Source organism: Amphiprion ocellaris, chromosome 23, assembly GCF_022539595.1.
Source record: "Amphiprion ocellaris isolate individual 3 ecotype Okinawa chromosome 23, ASM2253959v1, whole genome shotgun sequence".
Taxonomy (NCBI): domain Eukaryota; kingdom Metazoa; phylum Chordata; class Actinopteri; family Pomacentridae; genus Amphiprion; species Amphiprion ocellaris.
Genome location: NC_072788.1, coordinates 23,608,471 through 23,634,802, shown reverse-complemented (window position 1 = coordinate 23,634,802; position 26,332 = coordinate 23,608,471). Strand labels below are relative to the sequence as shown.

The window sequence follows — 26,332 nt, the reverse complement described above, 5'->3', positions numbered from 1 at the left end:
CGGCGGCGGGACACGAGCAGGAAGCCGAGGCGGAGAGAGGGAAAAAAGCCCCGCAGCAAACCGAAACTAAAAACACACGGAGGGAGCTGATCCGGCAGAGAAGCTGCTGTTGACCTCCGACAGCCTCATCTGGAGGCTTGGTGCGCCTCAAGTGTGCGTCGAAGTGGATCCAAAAAGGTGCCAAAGTTGCGCAAAATTACGCCTTTATGAAACAAATACTGATCAATAAAACACCTGGTAACGTCATAGAAGCTCATTTAAAGTCTGTTTGTTTAAATTAATCAGTAGAAATGTTGCTATGACGTCTGCCAGAGTCACAGGAGATGAAGGGGGTTTCCAATGACGTCAGAGGAGGGTTTTTTTTTTCTGTTTTGGCTCAAAGAGGCTTCACTAAAAGAGCTCTGCTGCTGATGGCTCTTTTTCACTTCTTCTTTGCTTCAGTTTAGAAATGCACTCGTGTGTGTGTTTCAGAAAATGTCCCAGAAAAACAAAAAAACAAGAGTTTGTTGCTTTTTAAAGACGTTTCCTCCCACTTCCTGTCAGCAAATCCTCCAAGTATCTGAGAAATAATACAATAAAATTAAAAGCACATTATTAATTTCTGAGTTAATCTGCAGTTGAAAGCTGCGTGCAACAAATTCAGATTATTACTGTTTGACATTCAAAAAATAAAATAAATAAAAAATAATAAATGATTTAAAAAAAAACGCAGTGTTCAGCTGCTGCAGGAAGTTATTTTATTTATGTCAATATTAATATACAGTTTTGCAACCGAGTTGGAAAATATACTGCAGAAAAAATTTTGGAATTTTACGGGCTTTAAAAAAAAAAAAATTACAGATATTTCAGTATTTTTTTTAAATTCTTGAGAATATTCATACAATAAAAATAGAATGAATTACTTGATGTAGTTAAAATTAGAGACTAAGATAATAAATCAATAAATTCGAGTTAATAAATAAAAAATATGATTTCTATTTTCTTTCAAGAAAAGTGTTTTATTTTGACATTTAAGTACATTCACAAATTAAATATTTCCCCCTTTATTGCGCACATGATACTGTTAAATTCAAGTTTAAAAATGTAAATATATTTTTCAATTCTATAAAATTTTAGTGACAATTAACAGAAAAACAATTAGTGGTTCTGTAATTTCACATCGATTTATTTGCTTAATGAGAGATATCTTGTGTAATTCCAGACACTGATCATTTTCACACATGTAAATCTAGTTTATTCATAAAAAAAATTATGCTACAAGATGTATTTGAAGTGTGGAAAGTTCATGCATTTTATGAGATTTTCCAGTATTTGGTGCCCCTGCTGCCAAAACATTACCATATCTTAATTTAATTAATCACATTTTTTTGTTTTATTTTATGTATTTTTTTTTAAAAATTAAGTTTATTTAAATTTAATTATTTTATTTCTATTTTATTTTTGTTTATTTTAACTTCATTTATTTCTTATTTTAAAGAATTATTTTTATTTTAATTTAAGCCTATTGTAATTTATTTTAATTTAATCTTATTTTTATCTTAATTCATTTTAATCTCATTTTAATCTAACTTTAATTCATTTAGTTTTACTTTTATATCTTTTTTATTATTTTTATTTTACTTAGTTTTATTTTTATTTATTTAATTTGTGTTCTTTAATGTAATTATTTCTATTTTATATTACTTTTATTTTTTTAATTTTATTTACTTTTAATTATTTTAAATTTTATTTCTTTTAACATTCTTTATATTGTTTAATATTTTAATTTATTTCAATGTCTGTTTTGTTTTATTTGATCTCATTTTAATTTATTGTCATTATGTCTTATTTTATTTTAATTAATTTTAATCTAATTTTCCATCTAATTTAATTTTATTTTAATTTTATTCACAATAACTAAAGGTTAAGTACCAGTGGAAAGTGTGTGTAGACCGCTAACACACCGCTCCACTCACAAAATTACACACATGACGATTAAAACTGACGTAGCAGAACCTGAAATACTGTCTTTTTTTATTCTCATATTAACATCTGGACCAGCTGCCATCAGATCTGTCTGAGACGTTGGTGTTTGGAGCTGCACAGCTTCGAATATTTATGCATTTGTGCTTTTAGATGATATTATTATTGGGCATTTATTCCATTTTCTGTATTATTTTAGTTCTGTGGCTTTATGTTTCCCATTTAACTCAGATTCAAACATAAAGACACCTTTGTATGTGTCTATTATCAGCTTCTTCCTGTATTAATGCACACATTTTAGTGTTGAGGGCCTGTAAAGGTGTGTTGATTCTTTATAATCCTCCCATTTACTGGAATTCATCTGACAGGCTGATCTGAGTGCCTCCTGCTGGCCAAACTGACTCATGTTTTGGAGCATATTTCCGGCTTTAAAACTGTTTTTCAAAGCACCTGGTTGGGTTTTGTGGCACTTTAGTGGTTAAGGATGAATTAAATAACCTTAAAATGAATAAATCAGATTAACAGAAGAAGCCTGGTTGGAATATTTCATTTTTATTCACTTTAATCTCTTCCTAAATGTGTCCAAACCAAAGATTTCTCATATTTAGTCCCTTAAACTGCATGAAATCAACATGATGTCGAGTAAAACCTTAAAAATCTGCCTTTTTTCTTTGGTTGTAGGCCAGAAGCAGAAGTACAACGAGGATTTCTGGGACGGATCTGGGCTGCACGTTTCACTTCTGCTTTCACAGAGAGAGAGTAGAAAGCCGGTGAATGAGGAGGGAGGATTTACAGTCGCTTTGCTTGGACGATGAGGCAGAAGAGAAGATCCCTCAGGGTGAGATCAGTCTTTACAAGTCTGTATGAGTGAATTTGTCGCGTTCTTTGTTGTGTTTTCTCAATCGAACGTTGTCTTTTTTACTGATGAACCGGTGGAACAGTATGTGAATCTGTTGTTTTACTATCAGACGTTGATTTCTGAGTTTAAGTCTTCAGCTTCAGGATCTTATTGTTTATTATAACTCACCATCAAGAGAAGAAAAGAACACTGTGAGCTGCTGGATGTTGGCTATTCTTGCATTTTGTAGGTATTTCTGTGTTTTTACCAACAGTCTGGACTTTTCTTTGCGTGCTCAGGACGCCAAACAACCCATATTTGTGGTTTCCTGTTGTGTTGTGTAGGTGTGCCAGTAAAACATTTGTGCCACTTTGTGACTTTGACCTTTTCTTGCTGAGCCACAACAGAGCACAAGACGAGATATTTCAAGCTTTTATTGGATGACAAACTGAAATATGCTTAGTTTTGTTTATGAATTTAGCCATAAATGTACCACATCCTAAACAGTTTCATGAGAAAAGCATCACCTGTAGTGGCAAATCAACTATTTTAGAGCTTTTTAGTTTCATTTAGATTGAAAGTTTCAGGGTTTGGTGGTGTTTTTTATCATCTGGAATATAGATCAAGACAATTGTAGGGTTTTTATACATAACAAACTTAAGGAATTCATCCATCGACTGGGACGGTAGGATTTTTTTAGTTATTATTCTTTCAGTACGGCTGATTTATTCCAATATTACAGCTCGTTTTTGTGCTACGTCGAGTGTCTGTGCAGATTTGTATTTCCATCTTAAGACAAGAAACTTCTACATACATAAGTTTGATACACAGCAGTGAGTTTTTTGGGGTTTAATCAATGACAAAAGAGGCGTTTTATTGCTTTTCTCCAGTGCTACATCCACATTAATACGCTTTCAAATTAAAAAGGCAAAAGGCAAATCTGTCAACACTTCTTGTACGTTTGATGGGAATCGCTCCAATACAACCTTCCCTCTTTTGCATACAGGAAGCAGTCGCATGATAAATACCAAGAATTTAACAGCAACATGGATGTTTTGTCTTTGCTTTATCCTCAAAAGTACATACAGTGCTGTGAGAAAGTATTTGCCCCCTACAGAAATCTAATATTTTTGCATATTTGTCACACTGAAATGTTTCAGATCATCAAACTAATTTTAATATTAGACAAAGATAACCCAAGAAAACACAAAATGCAGTTTCGTTTATTATCCAGCCCATCTTTCCCTATGTGTAAAAGTAATTGCCCCCTTAGCTACCAATCTACCAAATGACCAAATTTATTCATTAGTTGGGTTCAGTTTCACCATCCACACTCACATATGATTACTGCCAGGCTTGTTGAACCTAAACATCACTAAATAGAACCTGTCTTCATTGTGAAGTAGCTAAAGGCTCTGAAAAAGCAGCACATGATGCCACGTTCTGAAGAGATTCAAGAACAGATGAGGAACAAAGTCATTGACATTCATCAGTCTGGAGGGTTCCAAAGCCATTGCTGAGGCTCTGGGACTCCAGAGAACCACAGTGAGAGACATTATCCACAGATGGAGAAACATGGAACAGTGGAGAACCTTCCCAGGAGTGGACCAAAGTCTGGACTTGAGTCTAACTGAGATTCTGTGACAAGACTTTAAAAGGACAATTCATGATCTAAAACCATCTAATGTGACTGAATTCAAACTATTCTACAGAGAAGAGTGGAGCAGAATTCCTCCATGGTGATGGAAAAGACTGATCACAAGCTGGAACATTTAACTGCACTTGTTGCTGCCAAGAGACCAACCAGTTATTAGGTTCAGGGGGGCAATTACTTTTTCACAGGGTAGTATGGTTTGTGGGTTATCTCTGTCTAATATTCAATCAATCTAAATATTAGTTTAATGATCTGAAACATGTAAATGTGAGAAATATGCAACAATAGAAGATTTCTGTAGGGGGGCAAATACTTTTTCATGGCACTGTATAATGGCTGAAATGTAATCCTGGAGTCAACAGCATTTCCAAATGTCGACTGTTTAGAGGCCCTGACCTGCTGTAGTGGTGTGGACACCAGATGTAAACATAATGATGACACTTTATACCAGTTTATGTCTAGAAACAGTGACATTAATAACAAATGTTGATTCACTAAAATATCAGAACAACATGTTTAATATCCTGTTCAGGTTTCTAAACCACCACATTCTCAGACTAACACTGGGGACAGGAGCTCAGCTGTAGAAGTTGCCTTTAATCTGAGTGAGACTTACGGAGGCGCTCTTTGGAGAAAAGGTCCAGGATAGCAAGCTGCCTCCCTGAGATGAATAGTTTAATTGCAGTCTTCTTCTTCTTCTTCCAGTGAACCATGGCTAAGAGTAACAGTCCTGCTCCAGTGGTGATTGGAGAATCCTCCCTGAAGGGCTGGACAGAGATTGGTGAGGGCGGTTTTGGAAAAATTTACAAGGCCAGGCACCATCGGTGGTGCTGCGATGTGGCCATTAAGCTGCTTCGCTACGACGACGGGTAAGTTTCAGCATGTAGCTTCTGTTAGCTGATACTGAAATAAGTCACTGACTGAACCAATGCTCACAGGAACAGCTCGTCTTTGCTGCGTGAGGTCGAGATGATGTGTCTGGGAAAAAACCCGTACGTTATCCAGGTCCTCGGGATCTTTGAAGGCCGACCGCCCTTCAATGAATCGTGGACACAGCTGGGGCTGGTCATGGAGTTCATGGATAGTGGATCACTGGCCTCCCTGCAGGTAAAAACCTCCAGCAACCTTTAGATGGATTCATGTTTCCCAGAGGCTGAACCCCAGTGACTTGATGAATCATTCAGTTCAGTTTACTGAAATAAAACCATATTTATATTTAGTTCTACATATTAAAAGATTAGACATGAAATGATAGACATCATTTGTTTAATCACTTCGTAACAGTGGCTAAAATCAACTCATTTTTCTATCTTTTGTATATACAGCACCATGCAAAAGTATTTGCCCCCTTACAGAAATCTTCTATTTTGTGTATTTCTCACACTTATACGTCCCAAATCATCAAACTAATATTTATATTTATTGAATATTAGACAAAGGTAACACCACAAAATTCCTTTTGATAATTTGGTAGATTGGTAGCTTAGGGGGCAATTACTTTCTCACATAAGGCAAGATGGGCTGAACAGGATTTTTCCTTCAAAAAAACTAAATCATCATCTAAAAACAACATTTTGTGTTTTAGTTTGATGATCTGAAACATTAAAGTGTGACAAATATGCAACAATGGAAGAGCTCTGTAGGGGGGCAAATACTTTTGCAAGGCACTGTAAATGGCATTATGACAAGCCAAGCCATGAAGAGACAGTTTTACTTCTAAAAGACAAGTGTTTTACATTAAACATAAAGGATAAGACTCAGTGAATTGGGTTTAAACGTGTGAAATAAGTTGGGGGAACATCCTGTGCTAGAACAGAATAAAACAGAAAATAAAAGGAGACTATGAAGGACAGTTTGTAGGATATTTATAGGTCTATAAATGCATATCTACCTTCCTCCAACCCAACAGAAAACCTTGAACAGACCCCCTCCCTGGCCGCTGGCCTTCAGGCTGGTTCACCAGGTGGCTCTGGGCATCAACTTCCTCCACAGTCTCACTCCTGCTCTGCTTCACCTGGACCTGAAGCCCAGCAATGTGCTGCTAGACTCCTCTCTGAACGCCAAGGTGAGATAAAACAAACCCTGGGGCCATTATTACCCACAATGCAACTTCACCACCAGTGAGACAAGGAGCCGCCGACAGATATCTGTTAACCTCACATCTTTTTAACTTGCTTACTTTAACTTTTTTTTAGATTCTTTTAAACTTCATTTCAGATTTCAGTTTAGCAGACTTACAGTTTTGAATTGACACCACACAGCCTGTGACAAAAAGACAAGGTCAGAGGTTAAGAGTGGTCAGATCTCAGTCTGCAGTATTCTCCAAAAAACAACAACATTTGGGCTCAACTGAAAAATCAACAATTTGCTTCAGTCTCTTTGGGTTATGACGACTTCTTAGGCAGTTACGTTCAACCAACAAACTACACTGAGTTTATAGAATCGACTTTTCCCTAACACTCATTCAGAATTTCCTCAGTGAGGGATCAAGGGGAATAAAGTTTGTCTTATTTTTTTAGTCTCATTTCTATCTCTATCCAAATCCTATCTCCACCTCTGTCAATCCCTATATCTAACCCTGTCTCTATCTCTATCCCTATCTGTCTTTATTCTTATCCTTCTATTTCTACATCTATCACTATCTATCCCTATCTGTCTTTATTCCTATCCTTCTCTCTATTTCTACATCTATCACTATCTATCCCTATCTCCATCTCATCTCTATCGCTATCTCTGTCTTTATCTCCATCTCCATTTCTATCCCTATCTCCATTTCCATCTTTGTCCTATCCAAGGTATTTTAAATTACCATTTTGAACCATCTCAAATTGTCCTGGCATGCTAAGACTTGAAATCTTGAACTCAATGTGAAGAAAAATTGCATTAGCAAACCATTTTTATTAAGTTACATCAACGAATGCAGATATTTGACTTTAAATTTACACAAATCATTAAGTCGATGCAATTACAAGGCACTGTGGTTTATCTAAATCAGTGATTTGTTGGGGTTTTTTTTATATCTTGCAACCATAAATTGAATTATGAGGCAGTAATAGATCTTTTGTTGGGTATTTATTGGAGGAAAACTAGACTAACAGAAATGAGATATACTACAGAAATGTAGTTAAATAGTCTAACTGGTGTGAAAGAGACAAACTCAACAATATTTCAACAAGAGAACTTGTATTTAAGTCACACATTACCGATACAATCATTATTTATTTCGTGTACTGGTCCATTTTGACTTTTTGGGTTGTTTTTTATCTCTCTGGCTTGTGAAAAACCCTCCAAAGTCCACATTTAGGTGTTTATTTTACTACATTTAGTCTATGTAGGTGTCTCTTTAGTTGCACCTAAACCCACCAAACCTTCCAGTTCTATTCGTAACTGTGTTTTCCAGAGACCATGTTGATATATCATTCACAGCCTGATTTACATAACGGTTTATTCTTAAAAACATGGAGAAAAGAGATTTTTGGCTAGCTGCAGTGATAAAGAGAGACATCCAAAATTCCTACTGCTAAAAGTTTTGTCTTTTAATGTCGACATTTTGAATTTTTAACCTGACTTATCCAATATTCAAATATCTGCATACATAAAATTTCAGAAAATTTGAAATACGAAATTGTTGTAATTGAAGAAATCAGCTGGAAAAGTTTCATGTTAATATCTAAAACTTCAATTTCTTCACCCCATTCAGCTCTAGTGTCTTGTTTTAAAGCAAACTTGAATAAGAAAGAGTCAGTTAAATGCTAAATAATTCACAATATGTGCATTAAATGTATATATTCTTTGTAAATGCTGTCACATGTGGAGCTCTGCTTTAATTAAAACTAAGGTTTAAGACTTAAACTGAGCTGCCCCACAGAGAGGTTAGGCAATTAGTGGAACAATGTTTCTGTAATTTCATAGTCTGGACATTCCATAAAACAAAAGTGCATTTACTCAGAATTTGGTTGCTTAATTCAGTTTCATTTCAGTATTTTGGTGTTTGTTTTTGATTCCACAAGTAACTCCAGTTCTGTAGAAACTCTCATGTGCCCACAGTAAGTCTGTTTTGACCTTTTTATGAACTGTAGATCTGAACGCTCAAGACTAAACAATTACTACTTTACTTCTGTAGCCACATGTACCCAACAAATAACTTGATCACCTGATTGTCCAAACAATAAACCGTTATTGTCCCCCTCCTTCCTCTCTTTATGCTAATTTTTTTCTCTGTTCTCTCTCCTCTGCAGCTCACCGACTTCGGCCTGGCCAGGATTTCCCACAGCAGCACACGGACCTCTAAGAAGGGCAGCGAGGAGGAAGGAGGAACTCTCGACTATATGCCACCGGAAGCCTTTAGCACCTCGTACTGCCCAACACGGGCCTCTGATATCTACAGGTACACCCAGTTTTAAATTAACTTTTTAATGAACTTTTAAAATTAACATTTGGATATCTGTTCACCAGTGGGGAATTAGCAGCTGAAAAAGTATTTGCCTCTCAACAGAAATCTTCTATTATTGCATATTTCTCACATTTAAATGTTCCAGATCATCAAACTAATATTCATGTTTATTGAATATTAGACAGAGATAACCCACAAACCTGTACTACCCTGTGAAAATGTAATTGCCCCCCTGAACCTAATAACTGGTTGGTCTCTTGTCCCAGGTTGTGATCAGTCTTTTCCATCATGGAGTAATTCTGCTCCACTCTTCTCTGCAGAATAGTTTGAATTCAGTCACATTAGATGGTTTTAGCTCATGAACTGTCCTCTTAAGGTCTTGTCACAGAATCTCAATTAGATTCAAGTCCAGACTTTGACACCAGGACCTTCATTTGGTTCTTTCTGAGCCACTCATGTCTTCCAGAAAGTTCCACCTTTGACTCATCAGTCCACAGGATTTTATCCTAAAGTCTTGGAGATCATCCAGATGTTTTTTTGTAAATACCAGATGAACCTTTATGTTCTTTCTGGTCAGTAGTGGTTTGATCCTTCCAACTCTCCCATGGATCCATTTCCTCCCAGAGTCTTACTTATTGTGGAATCATGTAGACGGACCTTAACTGAGGCCAGTGAGGTCTGCAGATCTGTAAATGTTCCTCTGGGTTCTTCTTAGACCTCCTGAATTAGATGTCGATGCTCTTGGAGAAATGTTGGTGGTTGGTCCACTCCTGGGAAGGTTCTCCACTGTTCCATGTTTCTCCATTTGTGGATAATGTCTCTCACTGTGGTTCTCTGGAGTCCCAGAGCCTCAGCAATGGCTTTGGAACCCTCCAGACTGATGAATGTCAATGACTTTGTTCCTCATCTGTTCTTGAACCTCTTTAGAACGAGGCATCAGGTGCTGCTTTTTCAGAGCCTTTAGCTACTGAGCTATTTTTTCACTATCAATTAGAACACTACACATTCTGTCAAACACAGACTCAGTCTTAGTAGGAAGTTGAAATATTCGTCCTGCTGCAGCATTTATTGCAGCTAATTAAACCGTGTGACTTCCTCATCCAGAAACTGATCACTTCCCTTCTGGCTCCACATTTTCTGGCATCGCTGTTGTTAGCGTATTAAGAAGAAGGCAGATGAAAAGCCAAGCAACAATCTAATTTATGATCTGTTTGTCTCTCAGCTACGGCATCCTGCTGTGGTCCATTGTCACTGGGAAACAACCATATCCACGTAAGTACCACAAATACTCAGAACATCTTCTATTTATTCAACCCAGCAACAACCAACAATGCAGAACTGACCCAGAACCTGCAGCCAAGCATCTGAAAATACACAAAAAAGAGGCAAAAACAAGGACACTTCTGACAAGTGTTTTAAATGTACTTTATTTTATAGTTTAAATTGTTAATTCAACATTTTAAAAAAGAATAACTTTAGATTTGTAGATTTTTAATCCATCAAGGGCTACATAAAGTGTATTTTTATAACTTGAGGCAGTTTAACAGGTTTTTGTACATTTCTGGGGGACAGAACAATGAGTTTACTGTCACCTTTTCGAGTTTGGTCGACATCCAGCTATAACATCCTGTTTCTGGTGTTTCCTGTAGGAAGTGTTTTGACTTTTTTGACACTAAATGCTGTGTTATATTCATTCGGTCTTTCTCTGCATGCTGTGGAGCATGAAGCCAACTTACTAGAGATTATTTGCTCAAAACAACAGACAGAGAGATGATGAAACTTCGCCAGAAACTGTAGTTATCATGTGAAAAAAAACACAAACTCTTCTAAGAAGCTTGGGGAAACTGAAGAGTTGAGTGAAAACTCTCACTTCAAGTCATTTGTTGATATTTTTTTAAGACTTCTTACTCAGGGTTTTGATTGCTTTTATTTGTTTATTACTCTTCTTAGAATTCATTTTAATTACTGATTTCTCCATTTTTTCACTTATTTATATATTTTAATCTATCTAACGTTCAGTTTATTACTTCAGTTTTATAATTTCTCATTCTGTTGTCATAATCTTTGACTTCTGTCTCTACTTTAATAACAGATATTTAATTTTTAAAATCTATTTATCTCATTGAACGTGTTATATAAGATGGCCTTTATGTCCTTTATTTCTAACATGACTCTGGGGGTTGTTTGTACTGTTTAACTGCATTTTTATTTCTATTATCTGTCAAACATTTTGTGTTGCATCGTATTTGTGTGAAATGTTCTATGTAAATTAAGTCTGACTGATTAATTGATTGACATTTTTTTTATATTCCAAATACAGTGCTATGGAAAAACTAAATCTTGTATTGTTGCATATTTCTCACACTTAAATGTTCCAAATCATGAAACTAATGTTTATATTTATTGAATATTAGACAGAGATAGCCCGCAAACCACAGAATGCAGTTTTTAAATGATGATTTATTAAAGATTTATTGAAACCCTATATGAAAAAGTAATTGCCCCCTTGAACCTAGTTTGGGCCCTTGGTAGCATGAGTTAAATGTTTGTTCCAGCTTGTGATCAGTCTTTTCCATCACCATGGAGGAATTCTGGTCTACTCTTCTCTGTAGAATAGTTTGAATTCAGTCACATTAGATGGTTTTAGATCATGAACTGTCCTCTTAAGGTCTTGTCACAGAATCTCAATTAGATTCAAGTCCAGACTTTGACTCCAGAACCTTCATTTAGTTCTTTCTGAGCCACTCACAGATGGACTTGCTTGTGGTCTTTGGGTCTTTGTCTTGTTTTTGGTATCATGTTCTTCTTGTGGAATGCAGTACTAGCTTTACACCAGATGGAATGGACCCATGTCCTCCAGAAAGTTCCACCTCTGACTCATCAGTCCACAGGATGTTGAAAATACCAGATGAACCTTTATGTTCTTTTTGGTCAGTAGTGGTTTGATCCTTCCAACTCTCCCATGGATCCATTTCCTCCCAGAGTCTTCCTTATTGTGGAATCATGTAGACGGACCTTAACTGAGGCCAGTGAGGTCTGCAGATCTGTAGATGTTCCTCTGGGTTCTTCTTAGACCTCCTGGATTAGATGTCGATGCTCTTGGAGAAATGTTGGTGGTTGGTCCACTCCTGGGAAGGTTCTCCACTGTTCCATGTTTCTCCATTTGTGGATAATGTCTCTCACTGTGGTTCTCTGGAGTCCCAGAGCCTCAGCAATGGCTTTGGAACCCTCCAGACTGATGAATGTCAATGACTTTGTTCCTCATCTGTTCTTGAATCTCTTTAGAACGTGGCATCATGTGCTGCTTTTTCAGAGCCTTTAGCTACTTCACAATGAAGACAGGTTCTATTTAGTGATGTTTAGGTTCAACAAGCCTGGCAGTAATCATATGTGAGTGTGGATGGAGAAACTGAACCCAACTGATGAATGAATTAGGTTGATTTGCCACTAAGGGGGCAATTACTTTTTCACGAGGCAAGATGGGTTGGACAGGACTTTTCCTTCAAAAAATGAAATCATCTTCTGAAAACTGCATTTTGTGTTTTCTTGGGTTATCTTCATCTTACATTAAAATAAGTTTGATCTGGAACATTTAAGTTACAAATATGCAAAAGTAGAAGATTTCTGCAAGGGGCCACATACTTTTTCACTGTACTGTATAAAATATAATGCACTTAATCCTTGAATATAAACACATTTTCTGCTTGGCACAGTGTTCGTCAGTTTCCTCTAACACTGTTTAATCTTTCCTCTGATAGATGCTTTCTCCAGCGTCGTGAAATTCCGTATCCCTCGGGGCGACCGGCCGTTGCTGGATGAAATCAGACGTCAGGCTGCAGGATGTGCAGGTCTGTCGGTGCTGATGGAGCTCATGATGAAATGCTGGTCGGGAATACCCTCAGAAAGACCGTCCAGCTTTGGTAAGAACGCGACCTGACAGAACTTAAAGACACCAGCGAGTGCCTGTCAGATATGTGGGCTCACGCTGTGTTCGTACGACTATCTAACTGCAGAGTGCGCAACCATGACGGAGGAGCTGTTTAAGATGCACAAACATGCGCTTTTAGAGGCTGTCCGTCAAGTGCAGGATCAACTGGTGAGGGCTTCCTGTCCACCCAAGTCACCCTGAGATGATGTGAAAATTCAGACATGATGCAGCAAATCACTCTTTTTACTCTGATTGTACGTCACGGCCTGATCTCACTCTCCCTTCCTCTTTCCAGAGCAGAAAAGAAGACGACGACTTAAGACGTCGGATGCAGAGAGTTGGAGTTACTGAAGCTTCAGGCGTGTGCTGTTATTACACCTGCGAACACGTTTATACACACCAGTGGCCGTTGGGTGCACCAGTTTAACATTTTTGTCTTGTTTTTTATCTTTTTGCAGTGAGTTTCAGAGGTCCGGCTGGGAGCGACAACGTGCCGACGGGGCCGTCGCCGGTTCAGGTGAGGTTGAGGAAATTCGAGAAAAATTTGCTTAAAAACTCCATCAGTTTCCCATCTTCAGAGCGAACAGCTGATGAAAATGTTTGTCTGAAACCTGAGAAGACATTTACATTTTAGTTTTCTTTTGTAGCACCCCAGCACCTGTAATTTAAGACTATGATGACTTTCTAGAAGTAGTGGTAATTTAGGATACTGGGGTGTTTGGGTTCGTACTACTAAAGGTAGCTACCCTAAGGTTTACCTGATGTGGAGTAGACTTACCTTGCATACAAGACTTCAAACCTTTAGGTCTATCCACAGTTCCTACATGCTAATTGCAGTAACTGACCCCCAACAACTTGGTTATAGTTGAGTGAAATAAAAATACTTTAATTCAGCGTTTTAAATAAAATAGCAAACAAATATATCCCCTTCCATTTGATAATTTTTAAACACAAAATAACTCAAAATAATACCTTTCGAACTAAATACCTTCCCTTGAAATTAAATTAATAACACAAACATCTCTCTTTAAATATTTAAGTTTATCTCAAACAAACTTAGAAAGGAACGCCTTCAAATATGTCACTGAAATGTTCTTCTATGTGACAACAAACGTGTACTAAATACCAAATATTGTTCATTAAGTTGTGGATCCACACATACACTCACACCAACCCCAAGACGTTGCAGACCTGTGTGTCGATCTCCAGCTGTTCGCCGTAGTCCAGGTGCAGAGTAGAAAACCCACGATGATCACAGGAAGCAGCCCACGAAATCCCCACAGCGGCGTTGATCTCCGGTCAGCAAACTCACAGTTAGCAGTTAGCAGAATCCACGTCATGGCGTTCACAGCTCTGTGTCTGAAAAGTCAGCAGCCAGCCGACGAATAATCCAATGTCTCAGGAAAAGAAACGGTCAGAGGAGAGGCAGATAACTCCTCATCCCGGTAACTCCTCATCCAGAAGCACCTCCGTCTGTCCAGTTCAAAGTCCACTCAAGCCCAGACAACGCTCGCCTGCAGTAGCTTAGCCGTTAGCTTTAGCGGTTAGCTTGAACCCGCTCACACACAATCTCCCGTTTTTTCTCATTCGGACAGAAAACAACATCTGTGCCTCTGCAGTCGTTAACTACACACAGTTAACAAGGCAAAACATAAGATGTACTGAGTAAATCCAGTCAATAGAAACTCGGATTCTTAAAACCTGGTTCAGCTTCCAGAGCTCCTCTCCCTTCACCCTTTGGCTCTGCTCTCCCAACGTACATCTCACGTTTCTTCCTCCCGCCCCCTAACGGTCTCTTCCTCACTCCCGACCAATCCCCACACAGAAAAAACAACTTGACCTTTAACCCTTGACCAATAAACAGTTAACTGCAAATTAAAAGGAGTAGTCTGTTTTTTCATTCTCTTCCACTAAATATAATTAGTTAGATCAACCACACACACACACACATTCTTTCCTATACAGTTTATTTCAACGATGTAAATAACCATTGAGTTTACAGAAAATTAACCTGAATTAACTATTTTAATGTTTTAGTTAACTCAATTACTTTTAGTTTAACAAATTTTTACATAAAACCTAATAACTTTTTAAGGCTATTAATATAATTAAGTGCCCTATTCTCAACGGGGCTACACTTTGCCACAGATTGGCCCACGCTGCTGTTTTCTACACCATTTTTTTTTTGTTTTTTTTCCTGCCATGGGGAAGCATTGTACGTATCACTTGCTGCTGCATCAGGGGAATTTTAACAGGAAGTGATAAACACAGAAACTATAAAAGCCTCAATACAGTGTGTAAAGTTTGGATCCAACGCTTATAGAAGGTACATTTAAAGATGTATTTAGTTTTAGAATTAAATGGTGAATAGAAGCAGATGGACGGAGCTGATTGGTGAAGTTCAACACTTTGAGACTTTCCTGAATAGACACAATATAAAAGATGGACGTAGCCACAGAGACGCCACATATTTAAAACAAAAAAGAAAATAGTTTCAGACATAACAGATTGCATAAAGGCAAAAGAGAAAATAAATATATGTAATGTGGTATTTTATGTTAACCCAAACTTAGTGAGCAGTATAATGTATAAGAGGCTTTAAAATTCAAAATGTGTCTTGTCCTCCTAGTAATGAGACTGTTTTTAAACTAATTTGTGTATTATTGTCTTCAAGTCAGGTATTTTGACCTCCTGGATTTTTGAAATTAGAAGGGACTATGCAGATAGGGAACCCTGCCTTGCAACATACCTGTTTTTATCATCTATTTTCTTCTAAACTGCACCAGAATTTACTAAATAAACATCATAGTATATTGAAGGAGACTTAAATCTAGCAGCTGACACCAAAAACTCATTAGGAAAATGTTTACTGAGGTGAGAATTTGGGTCATTTTCTCTTAGACTTCTATACAATCTGACTTCTTTTGTAGTCGCCCCCTGCTGGATGCTTGAAAGAACGCAGGTTTAATGCACTTTTCGGGCTACTTTTGATGCTAAATAGGTTAGTCTAATCTGTATAGATGGAAACTTTTTCTGAAAGTAATATAAAGCTGGCGAGTATTGCTACATTAACATATGATAATTTGTGAAAAAACTATTTTTTGGGAGGAAATCTTTCTCTCCAGGCCACGAGAAAGCGTGTCACATGAGAAACGGTCCAACACATAATTCCCTGTAAAACGGCAAATCAGGCTTGAGTTGTGTTTCCCTTAAAAAACTTTTCAAATAAGAAACATTTCCAATTGATTAGTTTGTTTGTTTTGTCCATCTCTGGATTAACCAAACCAGTTATTTTCTTTCACTGTTTCCTGCTCTGTGCATCCAGTAGCAACTTTTAGCTGTGATGCTACATAGCTTCAGCTAACGTACATGCACCGTGTTTAATGTGTAAATGAGTGCTATTGTTGACTATAATGTCGTGTGTTTTCACTAAAACCTCACTGTTTTCATCGGAAAGATGCAGCGATTAGTTCTATACAGGGTTTTTATTTGAAACTGCACTATTGAACTTTGAGCTGTTGCTCTTTGTTCTCCTTTATCTTCAGCTTAGAGGTTTGATTTATCTCATAAACAACCACAGACTGAACTTGTACATCTTCTGGTTGCAGGAAATGGCTGACGGTTTCACAAACCACAGAGAGAAGACAAAACTCAGAGGTAAGAAGGAGGTTGTTGCTGACACAGGAAGCGGCTCAGGAGCAGTTTAGCTTCAGATCAAAGCTCAAACCAATCGTCTGCAGGTAATAAATGTCTTTCCTTTCAGCTTCACCTCCTCCTGCTGGTCCGTTTCATGGCCGGGTTAGTCCAGCAGACAGCAGACTGAAGCCGTCCTCTGTTCATCCCATTCACTCGTCTCCATCGTCGCCTTCCACCAGCCGCTCGGCTAAAGGAAGAGCAGCGAAAAGCTTCCTGAAGGAAGACCTGCAGCACTATCAGGTGGGTTTATGAGCTCTGCAGGAGGTAAAACACACCTCACACTGGAGAGGAAGAGGTACTTCCTGTCTGACTAGATGTGGAGTTCTAAAGAGATGTTAACCCAAACTTTAGGAGGCAGAACACAAAACCAGGAGCCTGAGGTCAGTAATTTAAAAATATGTGTTCAGAATTAGAACCAGAATGGCTCCAAATAATTCTATTCTTCTAAAAGCAGTACACAGTTTAAAAAAATACAATTTAAAATCTTTTTTCTTTTCAAATAACATCAAATATCTGTAACTTTACAATATTTATTTTTCTTTTGCGTATTTAAATACAGTAAATCATGTAATTTTACAGTCAAATGTAAAAAAAAAAAAAAAAAAAGCTTTTTTTAAATGTGAAAAAATGAGTGGCATTTCCAATACAATATAAATCTGTTTCCATTTTTATTTTTTATGGTCATTTTTCAATCCTTGATATTATAATTTATCCATTAAATACAATCAACTATTAATAAATTTGCAATTATTACAATTAAAAAAAATATTTTTTTCTAAATACAGTATGTCATGTAATTTTTTTCAATGAAATGTAAAAAAAAATTATAATTTTTAATGTGGACATTATTATTATTATTATATGGCTAGTGTAAAATAATGCTTTTATTCTGTGATTTTATGTAATATGATTGCATTTTTTTATTAATTTTTTTTGTTTTATCAGGTATTATATGTGATTCAACAAAACAGGAAAAATACAAATAAAATAAATTTTCTTTTCAGTTTTTGGCCATTTTTCACTCCTTGGTATTGTAATTTGTATTTCAAATAACACAATTTTTTAAATATAGAAAATAATATATAATTTCTGAAATGTGGATTTTTTTCATGTAGACATTCTTTATTATTATTTTATCTTTATAAATATAGAAAAATGTGTAAAATAACAGTAAAAATTAACTCCTAAATTAATTTTTACTTCAATGTTTTGCTTGAAAATAACAAATTTTGTGCAACTTATTTGACATTTGAGGGCAAAAGTTATTATTTTGAGGGTAAAAATGACTATTAAAAGCTACTTTTAATTCATTTTTACCTCAAAATTTGCTTGAAAATTTAAATTTTGTGCAACTTATTTGATATTTGAGGACAAAAGCAAAGACAAAAGCTGCTGATTATTTCCACACATAACATCCATCCATCCATCCATTATCTATACACTGCTTAATCCTCACTAGGGTCATGGGGGGGCTGGAGTCTATCCCAGCTGACTCAGGTGAAGGCAGGGGACACCCTAGACAGGTCACCAGTCTGTCACAGGGCTACATACAGAGACAAACAATCACTCTCACATTCACACCTACGGGCAATTTAGAATGATCAATTAACCTCAGCATATTTTTGGACTGTGGGAGGAAGCCGGAGTACCCGGAGAAAACCCACGCATGCACAGGGAGAACATGCAAACTCCATGCAGAAAGATCCCGGGAAAGCCGGGACGCAAACCAGGGATCTTCTTGCTGCAAGGCGAAAGTGCTAACCACTATGCCACTGTGCAGCCCCTCCACACATAACATCATTTATTAAATTGTAGGACATATTTGCTGGTTTATTGACATTCCTGCTGTTTTTCCTCCTCTGAGCAGCGTCAGCTCTCCAGCCCCGGCACTTTCTCCGACCATCCGTCCCCAGCGAGGAACGTTAACATCAACATCAGCAACGGGGTCGGAGTCCAGATTGGCAACAACAACACAATGCATATCTGCGATGCCGCCTACTTCTCTGAGAGGAGGAAGCGACACCCGACAGCGCCTCAGTGATCGAAGAGTTCTCAACTTTCTTTATTTAGGGTCCGAGCACCGAATGGTGCAAAGATCTTTGAAACCCAGGGGTTCAACATTTTCATTCTTAGTCTGTCTTTTTAAATTGCAGAAACTCTGCTCCCACTTTAGGACACAGGAAGTGTTGTCTGACGGGCCTGTACATGCATCAGTCTGCCTCAAACTTTACATATTTGATCAGAGTCCAGCCCTCATAACATCCATAGGCTGAAATACACTCTCAGTTACAGCACCACCTGGTGGACATGCTTGGATTAGCTCCTCAGCAAGGATGCGAGGACCCGACCAACGTTTGCAGCCTTAATTTTATTTTTTTTCTCTCCGAATGCTTGACTGAGCTGCTTTTATTTTTAATACTTTTGTTCTTATGTTGTTTTTCAAGTCTGAGCAGGATTCAGGAGGCATTTTAGTACAAAAAATGTATTTTTAAAATTTTTTTCTGCTTTTGTTGGACAGTTTGAGCCCAGTAACACCTCACACCTCCCTTCTGCCTCATCAGCAACATGAACATGAGCCAAGTCTGCTCATATGGTTTCATCTTTTTCACCAACAAATGGAGCCAGCTCACCGTCAGGCGCCAAAAAATGCCTGAACACACTGACTATTATTCAGAACGGCTCAATATGTGCTTTAAAACCTGTTCTCTGGTGCATTTTGGGTTCATTTTAACCTAAAACGCACATTAAAAAGTGACAGAAGCTCATTATTTTAATTCATTCACCTTCATGTGCTCTGAAATACTCCAGATATACTGTGTATATGTGTGTTTTTATGCATTAATTTGGTCACTTCATGGTACTTTTGTGAGTGCAGCCAAGAAAGTTTTTATTTTATTATTGTACATTTATTAAAAATGGATTTTCTAAAAGAAAAAAGGTTGAATTGTAACTCAGGTGTGCATTAAACGGCATGTCAGTGTTGAATATTTCACCCAGTCAAAACGAAGCGTAGCTTCAGTGAAGTTCAGGAACAAATAATGAAATATTTTATTTGTCGTATTGTTTGGCATAAAATCTTGTATCTTAAAAAAAGGAATCTGGTGTTTGTTTACTTTTCATCTACTGGGTAAATCTACAAGTGTTTTCTTTTTTCTGTAAATCTTTAAAAACTATTTCCTAAAACATCTGCTCACTGTAGTTTTATCAAAAAGAACAACTGTAAAATAACAATTAGACAAATACAATTAAAATCAATTCATCATCATCATCATCATCATTATTATTATTATTATTATTATTATTATTATTATTATTATTATTATTATTATGGTCATTTTTCACTCCTTAGTGTTTTAATTTTTCTTTCAAATAACAATTTTTAAAAAATATTTAAAATATTAAATTTTTGAAATATGATTTTTTGATGAGGACATTTATTATTATTATTATTATTATTATTATTATTATTATTATTATTATTATTATTGTATGGTTATAAATAAAGAAAAATCTATAAAATAACCATAAAGATGACCAAAACTATTCCTAATGAATTTTTACTTGAAGGTTTTGCTTGAAAATAACAATTTTGTGCAACTTATTTGACATTTAAAGGCAAGTTATTATTTTATGCTTATAAATAAAGAAAAATCTGTTAAATAACAACAAAAATTATGTTTTTGGGTCTATTTTCAGCAGCGGATGAACACAGATTTGGTGCTTTTCTTTTTACATACACTATATAATTTAAGTTAAATACAGTTAAAGTTAAATAAAATTACTGATCCCTTCTGTAATTCTGTATTTGTACTGCAATGTTGTTTTAATTACAGTTCTTTGATGTTTTGCAATAAATTCTTTCTTCATTTTTTAACAGGATTTAATCTCTTTTTTTTAATCTCACGGTGAATATCACAGAGTTGACAAATGATTTTTAAAGCAAAAATGTCAAAAAGTTCTCCTTAGATGTGAAACTTTGCTGCTTTTCTCTGGTTTCTATTGTTTTTTTGACACGTCAAACTGACAAGATGGACTGAATTTAATCTAAATTGAAGAATTGCAGGAAATCGTCAATTATAAAATCGGTCAATGAACTAATTACCAGTTTAAGTGACCAGCGGTGTTGGGAGGGAATTTCTATCTTTTTTGAACTGATTAGAATTTGGTGCTCAGAAGATTTTTCTAGAATTTACACATTAATTATAACAGAAGTTCACAGAAACGCTTAAACCAGAGGTGTCAAACTCATTTTAGTTCAGGTTCCACATTCAGCCCAGTTTGATCTCCAGTGACCAGTAAAATCACAGCATAATAACCTATAAACAACCACAGCTCTGAATGTTTCCTTTAAAAAACATCAGGAAAAGCCCGAAAGTTCTGAAGAAAATAAATTCAATTACATTCAATTTCAACAACATTCAGCCTCAGTTTATCATTTACACATTACAACTTCCAGATCACAGTGTGTCTACAAAGGAACACAACATTTATTCATCTGCAACAGAATTATATAGTATTTTACTTTATGATCAAATGTCAGACAAAACAAATATAGCAAAAATGGGACTCAGAATGACAAAAATTTGACAAAGGACACAAAACAAAAAACTTGACAAAAAAGTTACAAAGCGACAAAAAACAGAAACAAAACGACAAAAGTCTGGACTGCACCGAGTGGACAGAGAGCTGATTGTGTTTTTCTTTGTTTTATTCCAAGAGACTTGAAAAGTCCAGAATTTATTGAGACGAATATTAAATGAATAGAATATTGAATAGTAAATTAAATTTACCTACCAGATGTTGCTTTTATTAAAAAATGTTGATCAGATTCAGTTCCCTCTGACTTTTATTCTCCTTTAGGCAGGAACCGTCTTTGTTGTGAACTTCACCTGTCTGTAGGTGGCGCTGCTGCTTTTCGCTTCATCTTCTGTGTCCTGTGTTACTTAAAACAGGTTCTTCTTCCAACAAGAAGCAACTTTTAAAGACTAAATAATGAATTTAAAGGTTGAATTATTGTTATTTTATGTGTGTAGCAGCAAAAATGAGAAATCATGTGAAAACCTTCAACAACCATGAATTATTTTTATGTTATTTTATGGTTAACATATAAATTAATGCTTTTATTCTGTGATTTCATTCAACAAAGCTGGAAGAATCTGTAAAATAACAGCAAACTAAAACCATTTTTTCTTTCCATTTTTTAAATAATTTTTCCTTCAAATAACATCAAATATCTGTAAATTTCCAATAGATTTTTCTCCACCTTTTTAAATTCAGTAAATGGTGTCATTTTAGACTCAAATGTAAAAACAACAACAAACAAACAAAAGCAAACAAATTGTCATTTACCATACAATTACTATCTACTTTCAATGTTTAATGCATTTTTTTTGGCCATTTCTCAGTCCCAGATATTAGATTAGATCAAATACCTTTATATACTTTAATAATTTCAAATAACTTTTTTCCTATTTAAATACAGTAAATGTCATTTTAGAGTCAAATGTTTTCATATGTATATATATATATATATATATATATATATATATATATATATATATATATATATATATATATATATATATACATATATATATATATATATATATATATATATATATATATATATATATATATATATATACATATATATATATATATATATATACGAGATTTAAAAATGAATCTCATTAATTAGAGACTTTGTAATTAATTAATCATGATTAATTGCATTTTTTGTCATATAGCAATATTTGACTCAATAAGCAAAGTTTTTTACTTTAAATAAATTTTAACTGAGGACTGAGTCAATGAATAGACAAATGCGTGAACTTTAACCCTACACAACCATGCGTATCATATTTGCTACATGAGTTTCTGAGACTTCAATCTCATCAACATGATGAATACTTTAATAAATAGAACAAAGATAGTTTCTGTTTCTAAAATCAACATTGTTGTGAGCAAAAGGTTGTCAAAACTGCCCAATGTATTAAATGTGATGCAAAAAAAAATACTATTCTAAATTAGATGGCTTTTCTTTTTCTTTTTTTAGATTTTATGAAAGAGGTTAATAAACATCTCAGTTCCAAAAAAAAATAAAAAATCTCTGGCTATTTTAGGTTTTACAGGGTGAAACAGCAAAAATGTTTATGTTTAATTTCTATTTATCTGCATTTCTCATCTGTCTGCTACATTCACAGATTACTGCAAGCACAATTAAAGTGATTATAGTCAACATTTTAAGACTTTTTGTAAACTCAAGCACTTTCAATGTCTTGAAAAATGGTCTATTATGGGATGGCTATACTGTTAGCCAGTACCAGGACTGTCGTAGCTAACGTTAGCTCTGGTGCTAACAGCAACATGTTTTACACTGAGGTGATCAGAAAACTCTTTGTTGCACAATCTGCACAAAACCACCAATCATTTACAGGCACCAAAAAATATTGTTTCCTTGTTTGAAAAAAATCCAAAAATTCTGCAAAAAAATCTCCAAATATCTGAAAATTTGCAAAACCTTCAGGAAGAAAATTCCAATAATTCCTTAAAGGTTTTATTTTTTTAAAAAAAATCCCCCAAATTTGGCAAGAAAATTCTTGCAAATATTTTCAAAAAATTTGTAAAAATGATCCAAAAAAATGTAAAACTATCTAAAGTGATTACATATATATCAGTAAATTTGTAAGATTTTATTCAAGAAAATCAATCAAAATCCAGTGAATTTCGCTGGATTTTGGTTGATTTTTTTTTGTGAATGTTCTTAATAAACATTTTTAACATTTCTTTTTGTAACCCAGTAAGAACAACCTTTACTCGACTACTGTACTCTGGTTCGACTCAAGGAGCAAGGGATGGTTAATGTAAAAAGGTAAACACAAACATATTTATTTCAAAAATTGACATGAAGTAGAACAAATTCACTTTTAAAATCCCAATCTAAAAAAAAATAAAAAATAAAAATAAAGTGCCCTTTCACAGCCTGACGCTGTCTGATATTAAAGTCTATCAAAGTCCGGTCCAAAGTGTTCAGTTTGAATCCATGTCCGTCCCAGTTCATTCAGTGTGTGTGTGTTGTGTTCTACCCGGGTAGTGTGTGTGTTTGTATGGTTACTGCGTGCCGTTTAAATCTTATCTACCAACATGAATCTTCATGAAGATGGAGAATTCTGGATCCTCTTTACTCCTGGTTAGAATCACTGCTGTCCACTGACTGTAGATCCAGCAACAGGAAAAAAACAATCTGCCATAGCAGGAAATAAAGTTAAATTTCAATCATCAGCTACTGTACAGTATCATATCTATTTCTCTCTTTTTACCTCAAATGTAACATATAGTACTGGCCACAAAAGATTAATGAGCTATATCATGAGATATTAAACTCTTAGTCACCATTAATGCGTTTTTTAACAGTATTAACCCATCATGTTACACAAATTATTTTTTATCTCTAATCAATCATGTTTTCTCATTCACAATCACATTTATGCACTTTCAATCTACTCAAAATGAACTGTAACATATTATTTATACCATGAAAACCCGTATGTGTACATATCATGAACTTTAGCGCACTGTGTACCACTTTTATAACTCGACATTGAACGTAGCGCCCAGGAATGACGCAGCAAAAAAAATTACCGTTCTCATGTGAAAACAAAGGCATTTCTGGAACACAAAACTCAGCATATTGACTCATTACAACATCTTCTTAATATTTACAATTAACTCCGATTGGTCTTAAATTATAAGAAAGGTTCAATATTGCTCATCTATAACCGAACTGAGAATTACATGGCCATTAGCAACGTAGCATGCTAAGCTAATACACTCACCGGAGTCCTTGGTGGAGAAAAACAAAAGAAAACAAATCCTCCCGTCGCCGCCGTCTGGGACTCTTTCGGAACAACTCAAAACATGTTCACACTCTTAACTTTAAAATTAAAGCAGTTTTTCTTAAATAAAATATCAATAACTGTGATGAATGTACTGTAGCAGCTTTAGAATCTGGCTTAGCTGGGGTGTCTGTATCCCAGAATGCAATGCGCACGTCTACTAGATTCCCTACACTGAGCGCACATAGAGCCATCTAGCGGCTGCTTAAAGTGACTACAATCATCCTATTACAGCTATCTTAATAAATTCCGATATTTAAATTAAAGTTACTGAAACTAAAATTTAAAATATGCTAAGTAAACCCAACACTGCGTTTTCATATGGGTTACTTTTTTTTCCACCAAAAAATGTTCAAAGATTTCCCAAAAATGTTGAAAATGTGGACATTAGAAGTTTCACTGTGAAAATATACTTATTTCCCCACATTTCCAAACTATAAAACAGGTCAATTTGACCCACAGGACGACACGAGGGTTAATCCACTTTACGATCACCATTTTTACAGTCTTGTACTGTATAAGGTGGGTAATCCTATAAGCAACAGAGAATTCATGACAACAATTTTGTGCAACTTCATTGACATCGGGGAGCTTAAGTTCTTCTAGCTGCTCTACAGAAAATTAAACTAAAAAAAGCTTTTACATGAGTGTTTTTGATATTTTCACGTCAGTTTTTTTTCTCAGTCTTGCTTTGTGCTAACACCGGCCTCCGCTGAGCGCCGACACAAATCGGTTGTGACGGTTCGGTGTGAACTCAGCGGGATTCTGGCACCGCTTCCCTTCCCAAACCTCCATCTGCCACCGGATCCACCGTCCTGGACCAAACTCACACATGGATGTATGGATAGTTCAGGCTTTTTTTTTTTTTTTTTTTTTTTTTTACAATGAAAAGGCGAAAATCTTGTTGTGTAAAACATCTCGAGGCAAACAGCAGGGATGCCAACTATGTTCAGGCCCCTATGGAGGGTCTGGAAAGAGTAATAGAGGTGGTTTGGAGGTCACAGCGCTGTCAGCATTTAACCAAGAACACATGGTGAGGATCCATGTTACAGGAAGCTAAATCTGCCTGTTTTCATTTTGTGTCTTGTTTTTGTCATTTTGTGTCTTGTTTTTGTCATTTTGTGTCTTGTTTTTGTCATTTTGTGTCTTGTTTTTGTCATTTTGTGTCTCATTTTTGTCATTTTTTGTCTTGTTTTTGTCATTTTGTGTCTTGTAAAATACTAGAGTGCTCACTGTTCTTTTGTCATTTTGTGTCTCGTTTTTGGAAGATTTTGTGTCTTGTTTTTGTTTTTTGTCTGCCTTTTGTTGTTTATCTCATGTTTTAGTTGTTTGTTGTTTTTGTCATGATGTGTTTTGCCTTATTTGTTGCTTTGCGCATCGTTTTTGTCATTTTCTGTTTGTTTTGTCTCGCTTGTGTCATTTTTTGTCTAATTTTTTGTACCTTTTTTGTTTTGTTTCATGTCGTTTGTCTCATTTTTTTGTCGTTTTTGTGCCTTGTTTTTGTAATATTTTGTCTCACTTTGGTTGTTTTGTGTCTGACTTTTGTTGTTTTGATCATAAAGTATAATACTATATCATCCAATTCCAGATACCTGTGACTAAATGTTTTGTTTCTTTGTAGACACTCTGTGATCTCAAAGTTGTAATGTGGAAATGATAAACTGAGGCATAATGTTGCTGAAACTGAATTTATTTTTCTTAAGAAATTTCAGGTTGTTAATGATGTTTTGTCTAAAGATAATTCATTAAATGTGAATATTTTCAGAATGTACTTTTTTGCACTAAAACAAAGGAATGATTTGGAGTTGTGGTTATTTTTTGGTTAATATTCTCAGATTTTACTGGTCACTGGAGATTAAATTGAGCTGAATGTGGAACTAACCTGAACTAAAGTGACTTTTCCAGCCCTGCTTTAGAAAAAAAAAAGTTGTCGTGCATCCCGTGCATGAAACACTGCAACGATGGA

The 26,332-nt window shown here is 35.5% G+C and overlaps 1 protein-coding gene and 1 long non-coding RNA gene across 3 annotated transcripts; one reads left to right on the top strand and one right to left on the bottom strand.

Annotated features, from left to right (window-relative positions):
* Positions 1–36: 36 nt before the first annotated feature.
* Positions 37–19,739, top strand: ripk3 (receptor-interacting serine-threonine kinase 3). Of its 2 annotated transcripts, XM_055007738.1 has the most exons (14): positions 37–177; positions 2,644–2,800; positions 5,160–5,323; positions 5,393–5,561; positions 6,364–6,519; positions 8,693–8,841; positions 10,070–10,119; positions 12,606–12,767; positions 12,861–12,943; positions 13,071–13,134; positions 13,234–13,292; positions 16,384–16,432; positions 16,539–16,711; positions 18,339–19,739. In XM_055007738.1, the coding sequence occupies exons 3-14, from the start codon at positions 5,166–5,168 to the stop codon at positions 18,510–18,512; spliced, it is 1,446 nt and encodes a 481-aa protein (XP_054863713.1). In that variant the 5' UTR covers positions 37–177; positions 2,644–2,800; positions 5,160–5,165; the 3' UTR covers positions 18,513–19,739. The 2 variants fall into 2 exon arrangements, with proteins under 2 accessions (XP_054863713.1, XP_054863714.1); XM_055007739.1 differs by lacking the exons at positions 37–177; positions 2,644–2,800 and adding an exon at positions 2,810–3,046.
* Positions 5,305–14,701, bottom strand: LOC129348140 (uncharacterized). Its single transcript, XR_008600602.1, has 3 exons — positions 13,967–14,701; positions 6,346–6,507; positions 5,305–5,647 (listed from the first exon to the last, which is right to left on the bottom strand). It is a non-coding gene; the product is annotated as an uncharacterized LOC129348140 (long non-coding RNA).
* Positions 19,740–26,332: the final 6,593 nt, after the last annotated feature.

Excerpts from the sequence above, each read along its gene's own strand:
- ripk3 (XM_055007738.1), top strand. The coding sequence starts at position 5,166 with ATGGCTAAGAGTAACAGTCCTGCTCCAGTGGTGATTGGAGAATCCTCC. Across the intron at positions 6,520-8,692 it reads ACTCCTCTCTGAACGCCAAG|CTCACCGACTTCGGCCTGGC; the intron begins GTGAGATAAAAC and ends TCTCCTCTGCAG. Across the intron at positions 16,712-18,338 it reads AAGACCTGCAGCACTATCAG|CGTCAGCTCTCCAGCCCCGG; the intron begins GTGGGTTTATGA and ends TCCTCTGAGCAG.